The sequence below is a fragment of the Protopterus annectens genome, chromosome 11.part0 (genome assembly GCF_019279795.1).
Source record: "Protopterus annectens isolate FY-2018-M chromosome 11.part0, PAN1.0, whole genome shotgun sequence".
Classification (NCBI taxonomy): Eukaryota; Metazoa; Chordata; order Ceratodontiformes; family Protopteridae; genus Protopterus; species Protopterus annectens.
Window position 1 is genome coordinate 880,739,920 of NC_056745.1, and position 26,123 is coordinate 880,766,042.

Below are 26,123 nucleotides of genomic sequence, written 5' to 3' on the forward strand. Positions count from 1 at the left end.
TGACCATTCATTATTCAGCAGGTTGTGGTCAAATTACTCAGATTTTTCAGAAACATTGGGCCATCTTGTTAGCTGAACCCTGGATTTGGGATATAATAGGTGACAGACCTGCTTTTTGTTATAGAAATAAGGAGAACATGAAGAGAATGCTTTGTTACCCCAGAAACATTAGAGCTCCTGAACAGACACAGGTCAAAGGTACCACACCATGTGGGCATTGTAATTATTGTCCATATGTAAGTACTATTACTGGATGTCCTTCAAGGATGCATCTGCAGTCCTAACAAATGGGTTGTCCTGTCGTCAGGCAGCCCTTCGGTCGGCCGGATTCCAAAGTCTGGGTCTGGCCTCGGCTGGTGTCGCACTTCACCCAATGTCATCTCTGCTGGTCTTCGGGTATAAAGGCAACAGCCGACGCCATTTTCCTCAGTCTTTCTTGCCGCGTGGCGCCCGAAGCAGAAGCTGTTCGCAAGTGCCGGTCGGTCAGATCCAGAGATTACTACTACCGAATACTACTTCGAAGACTTCTAAAAAGCTAAGTACCCCATTGGGGACTCTTTCTTGCCTCAGCCGATGTCAGAAAAAGTGAATAACTGTTTAAATTGTGGGAAACAAATACCTCATAAAGATTTCCACTCTTACTGCTTACCTTGTTTAGGCCCAGACCACGACGTAGCAGCCTGTTTAGCCTGTGCTTCTTTCAACCGACGAACGCTTAGGCGTCGGTCGGAGTTTGCTGAACAGTTTTTCGGCTCAGATTTTGCGTACATTATGCCGTTGGATCCTCCGACTTCTCAAATTGTTAAGAAACGCAAAGAAAAAGACCGACACTCGCGGTCCGCGGTTTCGGCCGAAACCACGGTTAAGCAAACCGCGAGTGTCTCGGTTTCGGCCGAAACCGAGCAAACAGGTCAATCTTCAGCCGAATCCATGTCTACTACCGAGGTTCCTGCTACCCTAGTTGAATCGGCCTCTGAAGTTTTACCTATTAATGTGGTTCCTCTAGAATTATCGGACACCATCCCTTTGGATGTCTCTACCCCAGCACGTGGTGCTGCTAGGCCTCCTGCAGCCATGTCTATTAAGGCCTTTGCCAGGGCTAAAGCAGCCAAAACTGCTAAATCTGTGCCTGTTAAGCCCCCCTCACACAGACCCAGTTCCAGTTCTCAAATGCTTACTCTGACAGAGGATCTCATATCTTTAATAAGGGGATCCCAATCTCACCCAGACAGGGCCTCTCAGCCTCCAGAAAAGAGACCTAGAGCAGAGCCCCCTGAGCCAGTATCCTCAGATGATTCTTCTGATGATTCAGACAATACAGACCATCCAGAGGCTCCTTTTTCTACTTATGAAGATTCCGATGCTGAAGAATCTATTCCTTCTGCCTCTCCACCAGAGGAATTTTCCTTTGGGGAAACCTTACATGCCATGAGAGAGCAATTCCAATGGCAGGGACAAGATTTCTCTGATTCAAGAAAAAGGCTTAGGACCTTTCTACATTTACCGCAACATAGGCCCTTAGCTATACCTCCAGTTCTTCCTGTTGTGGATGATGCATTTAATGATGTTTGCACTGCTCCTGATACTTTACCTCCAGCCCCTGCCAAGCCTGATAGGTTTTACAGGGTACCGGACACTCATCACCACCTATACAAGGCTCCCCTTGCAGATCCTGAGACTATCTCCCAGGGGCCTAAGGCAGTAGCTTCGACCTCAGCAAAAACCCTCTCCCTTCTGAAAGGGAATCCAGGTCCTTAGAGATGGGGTAAAAAAGTTTACACCTCTGCTGCTCTCTCAGCTAGAGCTTTGAACTGTCAGTTTCATATGATCCAATACCAAGAGTTTATGCTTGATCAGTTAACTAAGAAACTGTCCTCTGATGATTCCTTAGATAAGAAATATGTTTTAGAAATGGTGAATAACATTCAGCAGGTTAGTAACCATTCTTTAAAATGTGGCTATGATGCACTGGAGGCTTCATTTAGATCAGCCATGACTGGCACAGTTATAAGAAGGCATGCATGGTTGAAAGAACAGGTCTTGCGGATCATGTTAAAGCAAATCTATTAGATGCTCCTATGGATAAGGTCAGTCTATTTGGTTCTCCTGCCCAGCAAGTAATGAAGAAAATGGAAGAGAAGGCAAAATCTGTACAAACAGTTAAAGATTTCTTACAGGTTCAGCCCCAAGGTTTAGCAGGAACTGGCCTTCCAAAATTGGTCCTTTCCAGACTCCTCTAAATCTCAGAGAGGCAGGAATAGGCGTTCCAGAGGCAGAAATCAATCCAGAGGAGGTGCCTACAGAGGGCCAGTGGCAAGGCAATAACCAACGAGGCACAGACACAACCACTGCCACTGCAACAGGACAATCACAGTGACTTGGCTCTGACACCGCCTACCAGGGAACAAATAGCAGCACCCTTAGGCGGAAAGTTAGCCTTATTTTCAAAAATTGGCACTATATCACAAGAGACAAGTGGATCTTGCAAACTATAGACCAAGGCTACAGGTTTCATTTCCACACCTTACCAGAAAAAGAGGAATGCCAAACCTATCTCCAAACCAAAAAAACAGAAGCTCTAAAACAGATAGCTCAATTAACAAAGATGAGAGCTGTGGAAAGGGTACCACCTACAGAACAGGGCAAAGGATTCTACTCCAGACTCTTCCTAGTACCAAGAAAAGAGAAAAGTTGGAGACCTATTCTCGACCTGTCCGCCTTAAACACATTCATCATTGTTCCAAAATTCAAAATGCTGACCCTACAGCAACTTCTTCCCATGCTGGGCAAGGAGTGTTGGCTGATAACTCTAGATCTCAAGGAGGCATACCTGCACGTCCCCATACGACCAAATTGCAGAAGATACCTCAGATTTCTTGCAGGATCAGAGCATTATCAATTCTCAGCATTGCCCTTTGGCTTATCTACTGCCCAGAGTATTCACAAAATGCCTGGCATCAGTAATCGCTCATTGCAGGCTACAGGGAATCCAAATTTATCCATACCTGGACGACTGCCTGATACAAGCGGACAACAAAAGCAAGCTGACAAAAGACTTACAAAGAGTCATTTGCTTACTACAAGCCCTGGGATACACAGTCAATTTAAAAAGTCAAGACTGATACCATCCCAAACAAGAACATTCTTGGGTGCGGAATTGGACACAGTAAAACAGATGGCATTCCTAACTGCAGAAAAACAAGAACAACTCCCTCTTTACTTCTTGGCATTAACAAAGCAGAACAAACTAACAGCAAGGAAAGTACTGCAGGCCTTGGGCTTCATGGCATCATGCCTAATTCTGGTCCAACATGCCAGACTGCATATGAGAAAGCTACAGTGGTACCTAAAGAATTTATGGTCTCAACACAGGCACAGCTTAGAAACTGAAATCCCCCAATCCCATGCCTGAAACAAGAGTTCCTATGGTGGGCTCAAGCATGCCAGTCAAACCCAGGCTTGCCCTTCCACAACTTTCAAGCGAGCCAAACCATCACAACGGGCCTCAGACCTAGGTTGGGGGCACACATGCTGGACAAATGCATACAAGGATTATGGACTCCAGACCAGCTGCACCTGCACATAAATCAAAAAGAAATGCTGGCAGTAAAACTAGCAATCCAGAATTTCAGACCATTCCTCAAAGAAGGCCATTTAATGATAAGGACAGACAACACCACAGTCATGTGGTACATCAACAAACAGGGAGGCACTCATTCTTACCCCTATGCAGAATGACTCTGGACCTTTGGAATATGGCTCTGAGCTACAACATCCAGTTACAGGCAATATTTGTACCGGGAAAAGAAAACATCCTAGCAGACATGTTAAGCAGAACTACCTCGGATGCTCACGAATGGATGCTACACCCGGACATCTTAAAGGCCATCACAAAGAAATGGGGAATGCCACAAATAGACCTATTCGCATCCCCACTCAATCACCAGCTCAAGAAATTCTGCACAAGGACATACCACCCACTTGCATGGAAGGTGGACTCTCTATCCTTCAGATGGAAAGGCCTGACAGCATATGCATTTCCACCTCTTCCTTTGATGCACAAGGTACTACTGAAAATCAAAGAGGAACATCCAAGGATAATTCTGATAGCTCCAAATTGGCCAAGACAACACTGGTATCCATTGCTGAGGAGCATGTCTCGGGGGAGAACGTGGACACTACCCCTGATGCCTTTGATGTTAACTCAGAACGACTACAACATCATGCATCCAAACCTAAAAACTCTGCAACTGACTGCCTGGAACATAACATAACAACTAACCCAGATTTATCCCAAAGGGTTAAAGACATTATCCTTGAGGCCCGCAGACCTTCAACAAGAAGGAACTATGCAGGAAAATGGAAAAGGTTTGTCATTTGGAGTACTGAAAGAGGAAAAGATGTGTCAAAGATAGATATTGCTAACATCCTGGAGTACTTGGCAGAGCTTCTCCATACAGGCCTGTCCTATTCCTCCATCAAGATACATGCATCAGCTATTTCTGCAGAATACAGCTTGATCCCCTGTCTTCTCACATCCTCTACTCAGGCAGTTCCTCAGAGGAATCAAGAATGTAAAACCTCCTAGGAAACCACCATTACCAGCATGGGACTTGAACTTTGTGCTAGAAAAATTGACACTCCCTCCATTTGAACCAGCAGCAACAGCAGATCTTCAACACCTATCCTGGAAAACTGCTTTCCTACTGGCAATTACTTCAGCAAGAAGGGTTTCGGAACTACAGGCCTTAATGGCAGTACAACCCTTCCTAATCTTCCATCAAGACAAGAGTGTCCATGAGAACTAATCCTACATTTATGCCTAAGGTGGTATCCAGAGTGTCTCTAAACCAGGCAATCCACCTACCTACCTTCTTTCCCAATCCACAGAACAGGGGGGAAAGACTGCTGCATACCTTGGATGTACATAGACAGTTGCGCTACTACCTGGACAGAACCAAGGGCAATAGAAAAACTGACCAGCTTTTAGTAGCTTATGCAACAGGAAGGGAAGGAAAAGCAATTTCCAAACAGACAATCTCCAAGTGGATAGGAAATTGCATAAGATTCTGTTACTCCTACCATGGAAAGCAAATTCCACAGAACATAAGACCTCACTCTACAAGGGCTACAGCCACTACCACAGCTTTCTTACGAGGAGTGGCTACCAAGGACATTATTGAGGCGGCTACTTGGACCTCCGTGCATACATTTGCCAAGCATTACAACTTACCTCTATACTCTAGATCCCTAGCAGGGTTTGCCACTGCTGTATTGCAAGGGATCCTAACTACACCATAGTTCTTCTTCCTCCTCCCCTAGTTTGGCTATGGTATTCTACCCATTTGTTAGGACTGCAGATGCATCCTTGAAGGACATAGTACAGTTTTGTACCTACCATAAATGTAGATGTCCGAACAGGATAGCATCTGCAGTCAGGATTACCCACCCTCATTCCCCTCTGTGGTACTCCTAGGGTATTTACCCTCCTAATAGCTAGCTAGGGGGGGGATCTCTTATGGTGTATTTGTTTGTATATATGTGCATACATGCTTATTTTTTGTGTTTGCCTACTGTTTTTTTTGGAAACATTGGCATTTACCCAAAATTTAGTTTTCCAAGAGGGCAACTGGCATCTGGGGCAAGAAACACTGAGGAAAATGGCGTCGGCTGATGCCTTTATACCCGAAGACCAGCAGAGATGACGTCGGGTGAAGTGCGACACCAGCCGAGGCCAGACCCAGACTTTGGAATCCGGCCGACCGAAGGGCTGCCTGACGACAGGACAACCCATTTGTTAGGACTGCAGATGCTATCCTGTTCGGACATCTACATTTATGGTAGGTACAAAACTGTACTTTTTCAGCATCCTGATACAGGACGCTTTTTTAAATTCACAGTCAGAGCGACTTGTGACAGTGAAAATGTAATTTATTTAGCCAGCTGTGAGCAATGTAAGTCATTCTATATAGGGAAAACCAATAGACCTTTCAAGCATCGTATCAGGGAGCATTTATATAATATCAGGGTGGGCAATATGAATAATGCATTATTGAAGCATGTTTTAGCAGAAGGAACGCACCATACTTTTAAATTTATAGTCATTGATAAAATAATGCCTAATGATAGGAAAGGTGACCTTAGGACTTGTACTGAATCCATAGAAGCTAAGTGAATCATAAAGCTAAGGGCTGACTGTAGGAAGGGGTTGAATGACCGTGTTTCTTTATATCCCTTTCTTAAAATGAAAGACATACGTTAGGTTTATACAAGAAATGGAAGTTTTAAATGTGTATCTGTTTAATTGTTAATTATTGCCAATTGTTGTTAATTAAGAGATTTATACTGTGTCTATTTAAATGGTTTTATGGTTTCTGCGTTTTAAGGTTTGAAGAAGCACTTTTGTGAAAGCGCTCACCTGGTATTAAAGTTTTTTATATGCTACGACTATTTTGCCTTCATTCTGCAGAGTAACAGCCTGGCTTCAGCATTAGTTCCACTATATGGTGTGTGGTTGATTTATTCAATATTGTGTTTGGTTCAACATAAAACAATGAGCTCTGCTATCTGCAAGTTTATATACACAGTGTTCTACATGGTTACGTTTGTTCTTCCATAGCACCAATTTCCAGAAATGCAGTCTCTCTCTCTCTCTCTGTGATAATCCCTCTCTGCCACATAATCATACATAGCTTTCATTTTCAGTTTATACCCTTGTACTTTAATGTCACACAATTAGGTGTATTATACATAGAAAAGTACCTCTTTACATCAAATCATGTTGGAGAAAAGTTTTGAAACTTGCAATGACTACAGTATTATCAATTCAGTCAGTACATAAGGAAATAAATGCAGACTGTTCATTGAAGTCCCTGATGGTAAAAACAAAAGTTGAACACTTTGGCCACATCATTATGAGAACAAGCTTCATTAGAGAATACAGTGATGCTGGGAAAGAGTGAAGACAGAAGAAGGGAGTAGTAGAGGCTAAGGTGGCTAGACAGCATTACCAAAGTAAACGAGTATGAATTTGCTAGAACTTAAAGAAGCAGAAGCAGTTGTTGAGTGACAAGCATGTTGTGCAAAAGTCCTATAGTTTGTAGAGAGTCAAAAACAACTGAACACCAACAGCATAATTTCTTGTAAAACACTTCTTATTTGAATTCAATGCAACTAGCAGAGAATCCTTTCTATCAGCCAGAGACCACTTTTTTGCAGCTCTGCATATCTTTGGATATCAGAAATCTGAATTTCAGCCCTCCATATAAATTGCTTTTATGGAGGGCCACCTGGACACTACCATATCTTGGATATCTTTCACCAAAGACAAGCTGTCCTCCTTACACCATTCACTTCAGGTCCTTAACTCTTCTGCATTACTGGTCTTAAAATTTCTGGGCTTCATGGTAGCTGCAGTCAATATGATCTATTATGCTCGATTTCACATGACAATCCTCCATTGGATGCTATCCACAGGCTCTCCCTCAGCCACAATTTGACCAACCCAGTCTTGCAGAAATCATTTTAAATGGTGTAATATCATCATTCCCAAAGATAGGAAGGTCATTTATTCTAACCCCTCCAAAACCATTTGTAACTACAGAAGCCTCTATGTTGGACTGGAGGGCTTATTTCCAAAGGAAGATGGTGCAAGGTCTTTGGATCCCATCAGAGGCTAGTCTTCTCAAAAACATCGTTGGGATGAAAATATTCCTCCTAGCACTGCAGGAACTTTAGGATTTCTTATGTTCAGGAGAGATAGCTGTACAGTCTAATAGCATGTCAGTTGTTTAGTACATCAGCAAACGAGTAGGAACTAAATCTTACCCAGTTTGCAGAGAAGCCATGAAAGTATGGCAGTGGGCTTGAGATTCAGACTGCCTTCTAGTAGCAGCACACATTCTAGGGAAGTCCAGCTGACTGGCAAGCAGGTTCAGTACATCCATCCCAAAGCCTCGTGAGTGGTGTCTCAGTACATCAGTGGCTCAAGAACTTTTCAGTACCTTGCTGGCCCTTGTTTACCTCTCTTTCGCCACCACCCAGTCCAGAAGCCATTTTGCTTGTGTTTCCTCACAGAGACAGTCATTAAGGGACTTTGTAGTCTGCCAGTGACCCCCACCTCCACCCCGGTCTCCTATACATCCCTGTGATAACCAAGTTTCTTCAGAAGGCATCAGTTTGCAAATCACACGTAATTCTAATTGCTCCAGACTGGTGCAGACAGATATTGTTTCCCCTCCTAAGGCCTTATTTTAAGAAGCCCCTTTGGCTTCTAGATCTTTGACCACATCTGATTTCCCATCCCTTCAGTCCCTCAGATTCTAAATCACAGAGCTTAAACTTTTAGGAAAGACAGTCCGCTGCTTTTTATCTTATTCCTCTATTAGGTTGGGCTCTAAAGTTACTAAAAATGCTGTTCAGGTGGTTTTAAAATCGTCTCTCATTTGTTTGTGCTGCTAACAACAAGACATTAATTGCATAACGCAAAGTTTGTTCCACAAAGTCTGTGGTGACTTCTACAGCCTTCTTCAGGGGTTCCTTCATTGATGATATTTGTCTAAGCTGCATACCCTTTCCAAACATTGTAAACTGGACATCATCTCTAGCACCAGATCTGAATTCAGTGCTTTGGGTCTGATGTATCCTGTCCTGTTGTGTAGTCTGAAAAAGAAAACTGAGAACTACTGCTGTCAGTGTGGTGTGTGTTTGCTATTGGAAAAACTGTCAAGTAGAACAATTGTATAGATCCTTTGGATATACTTTTTTCCCCCGTTGTGCTGTATTTTTATTGCTGAATGGACTTGGATGTATCAGGTTTTCTTTCTTTCTGGACAAGCTTAAAGAATTTCATCCATGCAGAAAGTCAGGATGCATTCTTTAAATGTCCATCTTGAAAGACATAGCAAATCTAAATGGAGATCCATTTCTGCTGATCAGAATTCTTCATGAATGATCTCCCCCTTCCACAGAATATTGTGTTATTTTTTTGTAGTGTCCTGTCTGAATAACCATTGTAATTAAAAAAGAAATTGTAACAATTTGGACAGTATTATAAGTGATTGTGTACCATACATGTCCCCCCTATGTTTCTTTTAGTGTTTTGCAAACCTTGAATCATTCTTAAAACCTTGCTGCATAGCTGCACAACAACTTGCAACTGAGCAATGCATTTTTTTTCCTGAACTGCATGGAAATGTGGTGGTCCTTGTGCACAGCATATGTAAATTAGAACTCTGCATATCATGGATGTTTTTGTTGATGTCCTTCCATTTCACTGTTGCACTATTCCGTACAGTAGGGGGATCCCCTGCCAAGGCTGGCCTAACATCTGGCCAGTATACCAAAGCCTTTAGGTTGCTAAGGGTATGCCGTATGTGACACTTATGCTCCCTATGCATGGATGCATGGTGTAGGGCATAAAGGTGAAGTCCGGATGTGCCATCCTAAGAACTTCTTTGCTGCCAGTCTGATTAACATCTTCAATCATTGGTCTGAATGCTTGCTTCATTTGCTGGCTCACTAAGCTATTTTTCAGATAAGCGCCCTGTCAGGTTTTGTTCTTGTAAGTGCCCTGTTGGGGTTTTGCTCTCATCTTTTTTTTTTTTTTTGTTGTTGCTTATGGGGTTCATGCCATTCAAAAAGGGTAACTGCCAGTGCGTGAGACAGATTTTCCATAGAGATTGTCACCAGCAGTGTTTATTTTGTGTAGGTGCTTTCCACAACCATATATCCTGTTCTGTTTGGCAGTTTTTCATGCTGACGACTCTGCATACTCTGCTGTCTTATTTGGCTATATACTTAGAAAAACAATGTCTTAAGTTTTTGGCAAAAGAGGCCATGGAAGTAACTTCCCGGTCTGAGGGTCAACTGTCTGCAAAGGAGGATGCCAAGAAAGATTAGTCTGATTCTTCAATTGTGCTGCCTCAGGTGGACAGCTGTCTCGAGGCTAGTGAAAGCCCAGAAGATTGCCTGGCTCCTTTGTTGAATTCCTCTGCTGCAGCCACTTTGGAGATGGCATGGATCTGGCTTCAAGCACGTCCCTGGAGATATTGCAGAGATCCACTTAGGATGTTAGGGGAGAACCATGGCTGATTATTACCAAGGGCCTAGGGGTGTTCCTCAGATTTGGTTAGGGAGGAGGTAAGGGAGGAGGTACTGACTACCATTATAGAGTGTTATACGGGGTCTGAACCTTCTAAGTTTTACAAGGCTAACATCCCTTTAAAGAAGGAGCAAAAAATAAACATGTTTGTCCTGCTCCTAAGGACCTTCAGAGTGAATGACCGAATTTCACTCAAGGTTTATTTAATGCCCTTGTGGCTTTGAAGCCTCCTCAAAGGGTTTCTGTCCCACCTTGCCCTTGGTTGTCTACTCCTCCTAAGAGACCTAGGGAGCAAGATTCCTCTGAGGGGGAGGAGGAATCCATTGCCTATTCTTCCCATATTTCCATTCCCTTAGACTATGGTTCTGAGGAAGAGGAGTCCACTAGTCTTGACTCTCCTTTTGAGGAAATTTCCTTTGGGGCCACAGTTTCCAGAATGATGGAATTTTTCACATGGGATTTTGCCCAGGTGTCTGAGGTTCTGAAGAGGTGTTACGAGCTTCTGCAAATGGAATGTCGTAGGCCTTCTGCTGTTCTCCTGTTCTGGCTGCCTTGTTGTGGACACCTTTTCTACTGCATCTCACGCTCCTGATTCCCTGCTCCCAAAAATCCTGATAGGTTTTGTAAGGTGCCTGATGATTGCAGTTTCCTTTTATAAGTGCCCGCTGCTAACTCTTCTGTGGTGTCTGTGACATCTGATAAGCCGTCAAAGTTGCTGCCTTCTACAAAGTTGCTTCCTTCTGATAAAGACAACAGAACTATGGAAAGACTGGTTAAGAAGGCATATACTTTGGCTACCCTTGCTTTTAGGGCTGTAAATTATCAGACCCATATGATGTACATTTTGACTCTTCTTCCTCAGACCTGTCAGGTTATTTCTGACCTTCCTGACTCTGAGAGGAAAACTTCTGCTCTCTCTCTCTCCTTTTTAGGGACTTCTTCCCACCTGGCTTGCTATTCTATTAAATGCAGTTATGATGCAGCAGATGCATCACTTAGGGCTGCTGCTTTTGGGTCTGTGCTGAGGAGATTTTCCTGGCTTCAGCTTCAACCTTTGCCTGATGATATTAAGGCTAAGTTGATGGATGCTCCTCTGGATAACAAGCATTTGTTTGGCGCTACTACTGTAGAATAGTTTAAGTCCTACAGGAAAAGGGTAAGCCCTTAGAGGATCTAAAACATTTTTGTTTCTTCTGTACCTAAATTCCAAAGAAATTACCCTAATAAGATGACATTTGTCCATAGGCAGTCTTTCCCTTCCCCTAAAGGTAAGAAGAGTAGTAGAAGGGCTCCTCCTGCTAAGACTACCCAGACTCCTTTAGCTCAGAAGTCTCCTTTTCCTGATAAATCAGGTGTTGTCTGACAATCCTGTTTTTATTAGCCACATCCCCATTTCTCTTTGTCTTTCCTTGCCCTTCCTGATTGGTTAAAGATTACTCAAGATTCCTAGGATCTTTCTATCATTCCCCTAGGGTACTACATGGTCTGGAAATCTCCTCTCCCTTTCTTGGACATTCATCAGCCCCTTCTGGAACAGTTAGCCTTTTTTCCAGAAGTGCTTCAGGGTCGCTTGACTCAGAGAATTATTCAGGAAGTTCCAGTTTCTCCAACGGGGAAGGAGTTTTATTCCAGAATGTTCTTTGTCCCCAGGAAAGAGGGTACTTGGGAGACCCATTCTGGATCTCTCTTACCTAAACACCTTTTTGAATGTCCCTTCATCTCAGATGTTGTCCTTCAGACCTTGTTTCCTCTGCTGCTTTTCTAGTTTCTCTGGACCTCAAGGATGCTTATCTTCTTATCCTTATTCATCCCTTTTTAAGGAAGTTTTTACATTTCTCTGTTGCTTCCTGGTGTTTTCAGTTCTCTGCTTTCCCCTTTTGCCTCTGTACTGTGTGCCAAGGGTATTCACCAAATGCCTCGCTTCTGTGATTGCTTTTTGCAGGTTAAGGGAGTTACAGATCTTTCCCAACCTAGATTACTTGATTTTTCAGGCCTCCTCTCCAGAGATTCTACTACAGCATCTTCACTTTGCCATTTCTTTCTTGCAAAGCCTAGGGTTCACTATAAATTTCCAAAAGTCCTTCCTCACTCTTTCACAGGATCATTTTTTTCTAGGTTGCAGGATTTAGACTGTTCCAATGCTGGGCCTCCTCCGAAGGCCTTAACTCTCATTGCCTTCTTCCTCTGGCCTCAGTCACAGCCAGGGAATTTCTGAGAGCCCTGGGTTTCATGGCTTCCACCATTTCTATGTTCCCTCTAGCGAAGCTCCACATGAGAAAGCGTCAGTGGTTTCTAAAGTCAGTTCGGCTTCAGCACTCTCATACTCTAGATTTTCTAATGCCCCTTCTTCCATGTATTAAACTGGAATTTCAGTGGTGGATTCAGCAGTTGTCACTCAATCCAGGGCTTCCTTTTCAACCTCCACTCCCCTCTCATGAGTTGTTTACAGACTGTTCAGATGTGGGATGAAGGGCTTCTTTTGGCTGTCTAAAAGTGTATGGCCTCTGGTTGTTTCAACAAAAAGACCACATCAGTGTCAAAGGGATGAGAGCTCTTCTGTTGGTTCTTCAAGCATTTCATCCTGTTTTCACTCCAGGGCCCCTCAGGGTACTTAAAGACAACACTACAGTGAAGTGGTATGTCAGCAAGCAAGGGGGACAAGATCTTATCTCCTTTACAGGTTAGCACTTGCATGTGGGAGCTAACTATCCACTATCAAGTGACACTTCAGGCAGTTTGCATTCTCTCGGGTCAGAACATTGTGGAAGACTCTCTGAGTAGGTTCATATTACAATCCCACTAGTGGATGCTTCACAGGGATGTGTTTCTGGACATTGTTCACCAGTAGGGTACTTCTCAAGTAGATCTATTTGCCTCCCCCCTGAACAGACAACTTCCTTTTTTTTTTGCACCAGAGCCCCATGTACTCTGGTCTGGAAGGTAGACACCCTCTGTTTTTTCCTTGAAGGGGATGTTCCTTTTTGCCTTCCTGCCCCTTCCTCTCATTCCAAAAGTCCTGTTCAAGATAAAGCAGGATGCTCCCAAAATCTTGCTGGTGACTCCCTTTTGGCCCAGACAGCATTGGTTCCCTCTTCTTCTGCATTAAGCCAAGGTCAGTCATCATACGTTACCTCACAGGGTAGACCAACTCACACAAGACAAAGGGATCTCTCATCCATCCCCACCCATCCACTCTTCAGTTGACACTGTGGGTGATAGGATTTTGATTCTGTTTAGACACCTTTTTATCTGAGGATGTGCTTGATGTCCTGCAGGAGGCCAGAAAACCCACTACTAGGAAATCCTACTTATTTGAATGGAAGAGGTTTTGTGTTTGGTGTCTTTCTCGCAACCTGGATCCACTTTCTGTGGATGTTCCTTTGGTTCTCTCTTATCTGTGTGAACCACTCCATGCTGAGTTGGCATATTCTTCTGTTAAGGCACATGTGTAAACCATTTCTGCTTGTCTGCCTTTAGCACCCCCTTTAGCTTCTAGATTTTAGGATAAACAGTTTCTTAAAGGTGTTTTTCGTATTGGACCTCCCAGGTTGCCTGTTTCTCCTTCCTGGACTTTAATTTTATTTTGGAGAAACTGACACAGGCTCCTTTTGAGCCCATGGTTTCAGCTTCCTTGCAACACTTCTTTTGGAAGACTGTTCTGTTGATCCTTACTTCTTCCAGATGGGTGGCTCAACTTCAAGCCCTTATGGCTGTTCCCGCTTTTTAGTTTTCTATAAGGACAGGGTCTCCCTTTGTACTAATCCTTCTTTTATGACCAAGGTGGTGAATGAGTTGTCTCTTAATCAGTCTATTTATTTGCCCACTTTTTTCCACTCTGCTAGTGAGAAGGTTTTGCACAGTTTGGATGTACATAGGCAACTTGGATATTATTTGGATAAGAAAAGCTTTTCACAAGTCTGATTAGCATTTTGTTTCCTTTCAACCTTGATCTTTAGGCTTGGTTGTTTCCAAGCAAGCTATTTCCTCTTGGATATCTAAAGCCATTTCTTTTTGTTGTTCTTTTTTTTTTTTGCAAGAACCTTCCTTCTGTTAAGGCTCATTCTACTAGGGCTGCTGCTTCTGCTTTTTGCAAGAGTTTGGACACTAACTCTATTATTGAGGCAGCTACCTGGGCTTCTGTGCATACTTCTATCAAGTACTATAAGTTGGACAAGATATCTAGGGCTAGAGCTATCTTTGCTAGGGCCATTCTTCATGGGTTCCTAAAGGGCCTTGCTGGTCCTTCCTTCTCCCACTCCTCTTCCTGAGCTTTTCCACTCTTCGTCTTGTAAGGAACACTGCAACAGTGAAATGGAAAAATGTAGTACAGTTTGTAAAATCTTAGCATAACAGTAGATGTTCTTCTCTTCACTGTTGCAGTATTCACTCCCTCCCTATTTCCCCTGGTTCTTTTCCATTCTGGATGTGATTGTTACCTCTTTAATCCTTGGATTGGCATTCTTACTGGGGCTGTCAGTTCTGAGGATGGTACTGCTGGACATCACCTTTATGCCTTACACCAGGGTTGTCAAACTCATTTACCCCAGCGGGCCATATTTCATCAGAGTACGTGAGCCAGGTAATTGTCAGATTGAGACCACTTATAAGGGGAATAATATAGTAATAATAATAATAGTAATGGTAATGGTAATAATGATGATGATGATGATAATAAAGAAAGGTCAGTTTAGCCAAGAAAACAAGCTGTTTATCTTAATTCCTGGTACTACTGCTCCCAGAAACATGGCACCTCTTGGCCTGCACAAGCGCATCAGTGTTTACTACCAAGGATTGAGCAGTGGCTACCTTCTGTGTTGAGTTGAGATGTTCATCAGTAAGTTGAGCTGTGAGTCGAGACTTGTTCAAGTTCATCATAGAAAAGAGTTGTTCACAGACATAGGTACTGCCGAACATTGACATAATCTTTGAGGCCAAACATTTAATTGGGGATATTTTGGCCCAACACACCGATAAAAATGTGCCAGTATAAACAATTGAAAACTTATCCTTCAACTCTGAATTACACTGGAGCTCAATTAGTTCTAACTGAAACTATTCTGGTACCTCATCAGCACTAACAGAAAAAAAGGTTGCAATAAACAGAAAAATCCTTCTCAAGGTTTTTAAAGTCTGCAAATCTTTCTCCAAACTCACTTACTAACTAGGAAATCTTGGTGCAGTACTTTTCGGTGTTGATATCACCATGAAACTCAGGTGCGTCTTGCAGGGACCACAGAGATGGAAAGTGTGCAGTATTACTTGCTGCTAGTTTGGGCTCAAAAAGTTGCAACTTCAACTCAAAGGCATGAATAGAGTCATAAATCGGTCAACAATTTTTTGTGACCTTGCAGCCTTGTATTCAGGTAATGCAAGTGTTTTATCTACCATGAAAGCTAGATTTTGAACCCATTCATTGTTTTTCAGTTCCTGCACATCCCTTCCTTTCTCATGCATAAACCTTTGTATTTTTCTTCTTATTTCATAAAAGCGCTTCAGCACAACTCCATGGCTTAATCAACGAACATCAGTGTGATATGGCAGACCGCAAGTGTGAATTTCCTCTAGTAAACTGTTGAACTGTCAGTGGTTCAGACCTCACCCATGTATGAAGTTCACTGCATTAATAACATCCATGACATGATCCATCTTTAATGTTTTCCTACAAAGCAGTTCTCTATGAATTATGCAATGGAAACTGTAAGTTTGATGGCCTGAGTTTATAGCTAGTAGTTTTTCATTTAACTTCATTGCCACAACAGCTTTTGTACCTACCATTTGAGGTGCTCCATCTGTAGACAGACTCGCAGGTTTTGTCCAGTCTACATCTATTTTATGTAGTTCACTTACCAAACTCACAAGTATATCATCCCCCATTGTTGTTCCTTTCATTGGTACCAGTTCCACAAATTCTTCAGTTACCTGCTTATTGCGTCTTCTGTGTGGAGACATGCGTGAATGGGCGTACCTTTGTTGAAGGTTATGCGTCAGGGCTGGCAACTCGGCACGTAAAAATCTACTGCCAATCATTAGCGGACCGGAGTTCCGCTGTGGCGACCCCTAACTGGGAAAAGCCGAAAGACGCAACAACAACCTGCATATTGTCATCTACACCACGTGTATAAATTGCAAGTTGTGCTGTGTCACTTACATCCTGTACTTTCAATTGCTACAGAAAATGCTACAAATTTAGCAACTTTTTCTTTGAGTTGACTGTTAAGATTTTCTGCTAATTCATTAATTCCATCTGCAACTGTATTTCTTGAAATGCTTAGATTTGCAAATGCTTGATGTTTTTCAGGGCAAATATCTTTCGCGGCCACCAACATACATTTCTTTATAAAGTCCCCCTCCGAAAACAGCTTCGATGACACAGCTATTTCTTGTGCAGTCCTATTACTTGCCCGAACTACAGCATCACTAGCTTGATGAACACATTTAAACAGTAACTGCTGCTTTTTGAGTGAATGTTCTAACTCCCTAACTTTTTCTTCATGCATCTTTCCACTATATTCATCATACTTCAAAGTGTGAATACTTTTGTAATGACTGCGAATGTTATATTCCTTTGCCACAGCTATAATTTGCTTGCAAATCCAACAAGTTGTTTTTCCATTCACGTCAACAAAAAAGTACAAGGTTCTCCACTTTTCCTGCACCACACAATGTTCTCCATTAACTGTTCATTTCTTTGAAAACATGATGAAGGTATTGAAAGTATTTTTATATTTATTTATATATATTCAGTCTAATACTCCAACTGACAAAGCAAGACTACTGGTCAAAGACAGATTGCTTTGTGACAGCTACCCAAAACAATAACCAAAACCTGATGCAATTCAATCAAAAGCACAGGACTGGCCACTACATTGACTACATGTACCCACTTATTTTTTTAAAACAAGCCTACATTTCAGTCTGTGAGATGTCTTCCGACCATCCCACACCAGTGACTTTGAGGACACTGATTTGCTGTGTTCACTGCATGTCATGGATGTTTTGCCCCCCCCCCCAAAACAGGATTGACCGTAACGCACCGTGATTTGTGAGTAAACTACACATTTTATGAAGAAAAGACCAAAATACGAGGCAAACATCTAGACATTCTGCGAAATTCCAGACAGGTGACAGGCATGTTTGGGATAGGCACGGAAATGAAGAGATTGTATGGGTGTGCGATCGGAGTGAGTGAATGCATGTATGAAAGCTGAGGAGACTGTGCGAGTGAATGCATGTATGAATGCTGAAGAGACTGTGTGGGTGAGCGATCGGAGTGAGTAAATGCATGTGTTCATAGACTGATGGCTTGAAATGTTGACAGGATGAGAGTGTGATGAGTTGTGGTTTCATGTAAAGTTGCTTGGCTGGTGGCCCTGCTGTGTACGGGAGGGAAGACCGACTCTGGTTCAGGTGCGGCGGGTATGCCGTGGGCCGCATGTGGGAGTGTGGAGGGCCGCATGTTTGACTCCCCTGACCTGCACTGTGTACAGGGAGCATGTGTGTGATGTACTGCCTACCCTTCACAACCTGAAGGCTTTGGTATACTGGTTGGACATTGGGTCACTCTTGGCAGGGGATCCCCCTATTGTAAAGAATACTACAACAATGAAGAGAAGGACATCTACTGTTATGGTAAGATTTTACACAACTTTACTTTTGTTCTGGAACATTGATTCAAAACTGCTGTTGCTATGCATCTTCCACAAAAGGTGTAGACAGCTGTTTAGAGTGTTGCACCCATTCACTCCATTAGGGAATAACTGTACAGCTCAGTGCTACACAGTTGCAGTCTACTACATGATGCATATATCTGCAGTTGTTCTAACTACATGATAGCTGATTCATAGACATTCGTCAGAGGGACTTGGTAAGATTCAGTGGTGCTCTAATTATGCATTTCTGTAAGTAGCTGGGCAGCATAACTCTGCCAAACTGAGCAGAATATGTTATTCAGCTATGGAGAATGTTTATGAATACCCCCTCATGGGTGTATGCATGAGCTAACCTTGAGTATACGCCTTCCAAAAGTTGTCATTTTCTTACTCATCTTGAGTCTTTAGCAATCAGTAGCAAGCTGCCACATTAGTATTTTGAACTCTGCTTAACACAAGACATCTGATAGCAGTTTTCAGAGGTGTAGCTGTTTTTTTTTTTTGTCTGTAGAGCAAAATTGTTGTTTTGCTCGTTTTAACATATGCTGGTCATTAGTAGGTACAGCATGTGAATAATTAATGAAAATGTAAATGTTTCTGTAAAGTTTGAGACTGATAGTGAGACAGCAGGAACCATGTGTTTTTGTGTTATTTCAAGTGAGGTGCATGAGAAGCATTTTTTAGAAAAGAATTTGCTCAGAAATTGTAGGTCATTATGAAATTGGGATGCGTGAGGAATTAACTACAGGTGCTAGTATAGTATTGTATTGTTTTTAGAAATGTGGTATATGCACAGAGTACTAGTCCAAAAAGAAGTATTATTAAAAAATGCATCCTATTAAAACAGTTAATAGAACAAGAGTAAACATTAGCTGCTTGAAAAGAAATTGTAAAAAAAAAAAAAAAAAAAAAGAGTAATAAAAAAAAAACTGCTGCATGGGAAGAGAGGCACATTAAGTGGGCAGGAATTTGTTTTTGTATAAAAACTGAATGCCTCATTAATTGTTTTGGTTTTATAATCAAGAAAAAAGTACATTCTGCTTACATGTTTCCAAACTTTTTTTATTTCATTTTTTAGGTGTTTTTGTCAGTCCTATGATATGAAACCTCATTCTACAAAGGTTTTTCGGGATATTGTAAATGCATTGGGATCTTTTATACAGTCTCTCTTTATTGTGCCAAATCAGGGAAATACTTCTGCTGTAATCAACCCAAGTGGTAAGTGCTTTGACATCTTTTCACTCATAGAAGCTGTCAGGCATTAAATATGTTGAAAATGCTTTATGCTATAGGTTCTTACACACACACACACACATATCTGTCTATATATATATATATATATATATATATATATATATATATATATGTAATCTGTTCATGTAGGTTTGCTATCATATGATTAAATATTACATGACTGAAAAGTCAAATGTTTGAAGCTGTTTGACTGAAAGCCCACTTGAGTGAATCACAGTTCATTGAAAATATACAGTATAAGAAAATAGAACATAAAATTGTGTGTTTGCAGGGGGCTAGCCTCCTACATCCCCCTTAATTTATATGTACTAACTCCACAGCTACACAACCACTTCAGAAAAGAAAAAAACACAAAGGGTCCCTTGTGGGGGCTGCAAGGAGGCTTCTTCCCTCGGACAAGGACAGTTGATCTATGGAGAGGGTGAGGAAGAAGATCTACACTTCTGTAACCCTGGCATTTCATGCCATAAACTATTAAACTCACATGACCAGATATATTTTATCCCTGTTGTCTCAGCTTAGAAGGATTCTGTCTTACCTGCCTGATTCTGAGACCAAGTCTACTGCTCTCTTTGGTGGGGTCCACTTCTCAGGTGGCTCGTTGCTGATGCCTCCAGTAGAGCTGCTCATGCAGGCTGTGTCATGAGATACTATTCCTGGCTTCCTTTTTTTTTTAATTTCTCCAATTCTTTTCGGTTTCTAATACCTTGGTGGAAATGGACCCCATTTCTAAGTCAAAGTACGATTAAAGTTCATGAAACCAGTATTGTTGCAATCCTTGATGTTAGCCAAAAGTGCTCTTCCCAGCATCCGCAGTGTGCCCAGTAATGATGACTCCTGCAATTCATATGGAGTTACATGTATTGGTAACATAACCAAATATGTTTGTAAATTCTTTTTGTAAGACCTGTTTACCCTAGTACTACAGGAACTGTCTGGGTATCCTCCTTCCACATTGCCCTAGTTTCCGCCTGCAAATCCTAGTATTTTATGATTTTGTGTCTCTCTAAATAAGACACTGTAGTCACTGGGTGTAGCATTTTCAATGATCAGTTCTACTTTTGTCTTCTTGTCATGGACCACTATATCTGTTTTTTCTCTCATCTATCTTTTGAACTATTGGTAATGGGTAATCCCATGTGATGTAGACTTTATCATTTTCTATGCTGCTTTGTGGCTAATGTTTCTAGTGTTATTCAGCCACTTCGGTACCCTAATGTTTGCACAGTCCCCAGTGCAACAGTCTTACCACATTATTCTGCCTTTCAGTATACAGTCCTCCTTCCATTAGTATGTCACAACGAGCAACAAGGTGTGCGACTGTTTCCAGTTCTGTTTTACAAAACCTACATTTGTCTTTCTCCCACATGTTCAATGGACTTTGTAAACAAACATGTAATTAGCCCACTGTCTTGGGCAGGCAATATTAACCTTTCATCTTTTGGTTTTAATTCGCCTCTCCTTAACTGCTCCTGCATTTGATCCTGATCAACATGAGGTTCTTCCAGGAGTTTTCTATACTTGCAACTATATTTATGCATTTTCCACATTTCTTGCCTTTTTATCTGATTCTTCACATTATATTCTTTCTTTTATTTTTTGGAACATTCACTTGCTGTCTGATTTTTATCTACTTCTGATCTGATTTCCATTCCTGGTTAACACTGAAATGCTTCTGCTAGATTAAGCAGAGAAGTCATCTTAGATTTATTCTCCTCATGTTTCTAACCTTTCACTATGTTTGGGTCTTGTGAGGTCAGCAGATATGTGTGCAGTCTCATGATTGCAGATCTATACATGTAATCAATTTCAAGGAGACCCATACCTCCTTTGGAACAGGGAATATATAATCTTGGTATGCACTGATTTTTATAAATCGTTTGAACATGAAGCATCCTTCTTCTTTTCCTGTCTAGTCTATCCAACACTTTTTGGGGTCAGTCAGTCACTCCAGAACTGTAAGTTAGGACAGGAAGAGCAAACTGGTTTATAGCTTGAATTTTGTTCCTAGATGTCAACGCTGTTTTCAGAATTAATGTAAGTCTTCTTAAAATATTCATTACCCAAGTTTTATTGGCATTTGTTCATAATTTATTGTTGATCCTTCATCAGTTCTGAAATATTTGTACACTCCCTCTTGCTCAAGTTCTTTTATATCATATTCTTGTCCCAAACTGATGTTTTCTTGGTGCTGCAGCTTTTCTGCTTTAAAGGTTGCTTTTGCACATTTACCAAGACCAAATTACATTCTTATATCATCTGAAAAAGTTTTGACTACTTGTAGTTGTACTTTCAGTTCCTCATCTGATGAGCTATACAGTTTTAAGTCATCCACGAAGAGAAGATGAGAAGACTTTACACTTCGTTGTTTTCTAGGAGCCAAATTATAGCCATGGCTTAATCTCTTAAGTAAACAGCTTAATGGGTTAAGGGCAGAACAGAATAGCACTGGTGACAGGGAGTCACCCTGGAATATCCACCTATGAATTTTTATATGAGGAATAATAATTTATCCTTTATCATGGCTTAATTGCAAAGTGGTCTGCCACAGTTTCATGCTCACTGTAATGTAATTGATCAGTGTAGGGTGTATCTTATACATTTTTAAGCACTATTTTATTCATTAATGGGGATATTGTCAGATGCTTTTTTGTAGTCAATCCATGCCATTTCCCCTTTTTACAATTCTCCATTATCATTTTATTTAGCAGTAAATGATCCTTTGTTCCATATGACATTCTTTTATTACCCTTTTGTTCTATTGCCATGATTTAAATTTCTTCTAAATGATTATAAACTCTGTCGGCATCAGTTCCGGTGTATAGTTTATATGTCATTGGAAGGCAAGATGTTCTGTAGTCCTATCTCGTCTTCATTCTTACATATGGTTTTGGAGCCGATCCTCGGCTCTGACTCAGCCTATTACAAAGTTCAAAGTCTCTTAATTGGCTCGTGGCTAGGTAGGTATCCCGTAGTGCACTAGTACAATCCCCAGATCTTGTTTGCCGTGTCTACTAGTTCAGAAGTGCTTCTTGCTTGGCCGTGGCTAAGTTTAAACTTTTTGTCATTATTATCACTTTACTGATTCTATAGCTAGTTATCTTAATATTAGATAGTGTTTAGAAGTGTTTTTTGCCATTTAATTAGTTAGTTGTTTGAGAACTTGTTGGCTGTTGGCCCTTGTTGTTCTCCATTTGGTATCCAGTGTGCTAGTTTATATTACCTTTGATATTATATAGGTCTGCGTTTGTATTAGGACGTTGTTTTTCTCGCTTCTCATATATATATATATATATATATATATATATATATATATATATATATATATATATATTGTGTGCAGTGTTCTTTGCTAGTTTTTTTGATACAGGTTATTTCTCTGTAGGTCCGCGTTTGTATTAGGGCGTTGTTTTCTAATTTTTAGAAATGTAAAGATTGCGTGCAGTGTTGTTTGTTCGTACTTTGCCTGCTACTGAAGTTTCTGATCTTTCTCCGACTTAGCCTATCCAGCTAGGTCCGTTTAAGTTAGAGGACCTAGTCCTCTGCTATTTTTCATATTTTCTAACAGTGCTAGGCCCGTTTAAGGGAGAGGACCTAGTCCTCTTTACTCTTTCTTTTCTGTGTGCGTCCTTGTTGGGGCTAGGCCCATTTAAGTTAGAGGACCCAGTCTTCGTTGTGCTTGTTGTGTACCTGTTAGGGCTAGGCCCGTTTAAATTAAAGGAACTTGTTTTCCTTGTTGATATAGGTCTGTTAAACATGTCTAAAGAGTCCAAAGACCACAAACCTTCGGGTTTCAAAAAATGCATAAAGTGCTCCCAGAATATGTCAATTACGGATGGCCACAGTAATTGTCTTTGTCTCAGAGCCATTCACTTGCAGGAAACCTGTTTATTCTGCCATTCCTTTAGCTCCAGAGTTCTCCAGCAGTGGAAGAACAAGTTAATTTTGAAAGGTCTCCTCAAGCCTTCCTTAGAGGAAGACTTAGCAAGTTCTTCTTCCTCATCTAAGTCACATTTATCCAAAAAAGAGAAGGTCAAGTTGGCCAAGAGGCATTCGCTGGCGCCAACTAGTGTATTGGAAATTCCTCAGGAATTATCGAAACTTGGTAAGACTTCTACCTCCTCGGCTCCACTGTCCTCGTCGAGGTTGTCGATGTTGACACTGCAGTGTTGGCCCCAAGCCTGTCAGAGCCAGCTACTGAAAAATTGCATCGGAGCTGGTCCAGAGATCCTTTGCCAGTCACCCCAACCTTAAGATCTCCAATTTTACAGAGATCCAGATCGCCTACCCTGTCATCCAGATCATCCAAGAGCCTGTCAGAAGAAAATGTGGAGAGAGTAGTGCTTAGACTCTTGAAGTCGTCTGCTTTGCCCAAATTGTTGTTGGCTCCAACCCAGTCTGTTCTGGAGCCACCTGAGTCCATCCTCCCTGTTGTGGTTCCACCTCCGAGCTGAGTTGGGTCTTCGGAGCCAGAGTTTTCAATGCCACTCATTGTAGAACCCTCGGTTCCAGCTCCCCTCATGGCTGTTTCGGAACAGAGTTCCGCTCAGACACCTTTAGCACCATCTGTGGTGTCTAAGAACCGAAGCTCACCGGTTGACTGCGACAGGGACACTTGGACCCAAACCTCTTCGGTTCCGAGTCTCCCTCTCTGTGCATTGGCTAGGGTGAGCTCGGACCTTACATCCATCTCAGAGCCAGTTGCTCTGGAGCCGAAGACTACTTCGGTTTCCTCGGAGCCGGGGCTGTCTTCAGAACCGGAGAGATCTACTTTCGAGATGATGAGCATGCTGTCTCACTCATCAGCTCCGCACAAGGGTACCGACAGTCTTCCCCCTCAAGCACCGACCTCTGTCTCAGCACTTTCTCTCTCTCAACAGCAGAGACCCGCAGCCTCAGGAGCCCCTGTTGGGTGGCCCCCAGTCTTCCGAGGGCCCCCTCGGAAGAGGACATGCAAGAGGAAGCATGTAGACTTCCAGGATGACTCCATCACTTCAGACACTGACCTCAAGGAGTCTGAAGGGTCCCCCAAGTCATCCTCTGATGATGTCTTCTTTGTAGACGTCTTGGAGATCCTAAAGCAGAGGCGCGGCTGGCTTACTGTCACCCCTTCTGATGAGTCAGTGTACCTGAAGGCTTTCGGGTCTCACCCTTCAGCCTCTTGGGTGTCTCCACCTTTCGCCGAACTCTTAGACCTGGTTAGTCGAAAGGTATGAGAGACTCCTGATGCCGTGGAACCAGTTCCCAGAAGACCCAATAAATTTCTCTCTCCCCCAAAAGGAAAATGTTTTTTATCCAAGGACGTGCCTGTAGATGCCATGGTGGCGGCGGCAGGCAACTAAGAAGGAGCTAGCGGAGACTTCATCTGTCCATCTGCCGAATAAGGAGTCTCGAATGATGGATAGATACGGGAAGTGTATCTTTTCTTTAGCGGCTTTTATCCTCAGATTGCTGAACTATCTCACACATTTTACTAGGCTTCAGAGAGATCTCCTCAAGGAGTTTGGAGATGCTCTTCAAGGTACATCTACTGAAGGAGTCCCTGAGAAGGTGTCTGTTCAGTTGTCCACCTCAAATTCCATTGTGAACTCCTCCAGGAGGCTGATCTCCTATGCAGCCGACAGAGCAAACAGGGCAGCGGGTTCAGGAGTTTCCCTTAGGAGACACTCCTGGATGCACTTATGTAATTTTGCGGAGCCTTTCAAGTCTACCTTTACCAATGCCCCTTTTGACAGTTCTTCATTGTTTGGACCTAAGGTAAAAGATACACTCACCAGGTGCGAACAAGAAGGGAAAACTCTCTCTGCCGTGGGAGTACGTTTTACCGTCCCCTCTAGATCATATCCCAAGGGTCAGAGAGGTGGTAAGATGTGGTTCAAGAAGTCTCAGAGATTTTTCCTGCATGCACAGGGTGACTCCTCCTTCAGAGGCAGAGGAGGAGGAGCTAATGGTAGACGTTGCCGTAGAGGTAGGGGGGGGCCGCAAAACCAGGGTGGCCGCGATTCGTTTCTAGGCCGTCCCTATCAGCGCTCCTGATGTGGGGTCCGGCTGCTCTTCTGTGGAGCCAGTCGGGGGTCGCCTATCTTTGTATCCAGAAGCCTGGCTAAACATCACCCAAGACAAATAGGTACAAAGAATAATCACCAGAGGTTACTCCATACCCTTTTCTCTTCCACCCCACACTCCCAAGAAGATCCCGGATGTTCCACCCAATCACAGGGTTCAAGCAACTGTAAGAAGTGCAAAAGTTGCTTACAAAGAGAGTGATCCAAACTGTCCCCGCAGACAGGATAGGATTCAGAACTTACTTCAGAATCTTTTTAGTGTCAAAATGTACAGGAGACTGGCAGCCCATCTTGGACCTCAGCAAACTAAACGGATCTGTAAAGAAGGCCAAGTTCCGGATGGTGACACTGCAGTCTATACTCTGTTAGGGAATGACAATTGGATGTGCTCCATAGACCTCCAAGATGCGTACTACCATATAAAAATGGACAGAGCATCGAGGAGTCACCTACACTTCTGGCTGGGAGCCAGTCATTACCAATTTCATGCTCTGCCCTTTGGTCTCACCACAGCCCCCAGGGTGTTCACCAAATGTATGGCAGTAGTGACAGCTCACCTGAGACGTCGAGGATTCCAAGTGTTTCCATACCTGGACGACTGGCTCTTGACTGCCACCACCAGGCATCTACTCCTGCAAACCAGAGATTCCACCATCCAGCTTTGTTCCCAGCTGGGGATTACAATAAACTGGGAAAAGTCTGCCTTATGGCCTTCTCAATTTGTGACTTTTATAGGCGCAGAAATAGACACAGTTGCCATAGTAGCTTGTCTACCTGCAGACAGAATTCAAAACCTCAGACAACAAATTCTCAGTTTACTTCCTCTACAGAAAGTCAAGGCAAAGACAGTGCTGAAACTCTTAGGGACCATGGCCTCCACCATAACATTAGTCCTTCTAGCCAGATTGCATATGCGAGTTCTCCAGTGGTTTCTGTCTTCCCAGTGGTTCTTTCAACAACTGCCTCTATCTCACCATATCATCATAACCGAGTCTTGGACCCTTCGTTGGTGGATTCAACCTGACCAGCTGACAACTGGCCCTTCATTCCTTC

General features: G+C 42.5%; 1 protein-coding gene across 1 annotated transcript in view; it reads left to right on the forward strand.

Moving 5' to 3' along the window:
• Positions 1 to 26,123, forward strand: part of MON2 (MON2 homolog, regulator of endosome-to-Golgi trafficking) — a gene marked incomplete in the record, with an annotated part of 2,751,369 nt that overhangs the window by 994,310 nt on the left and 1,730,936 nt on the right. Inside the window, 1 exon segment of the mRNA XM_044088289.1 lies at positions 18,830 to 18,969. Within this exon segment, the coding sequence (XP_043944224.1) occupies positions 18,830 to 18,969 (140 nt within the window).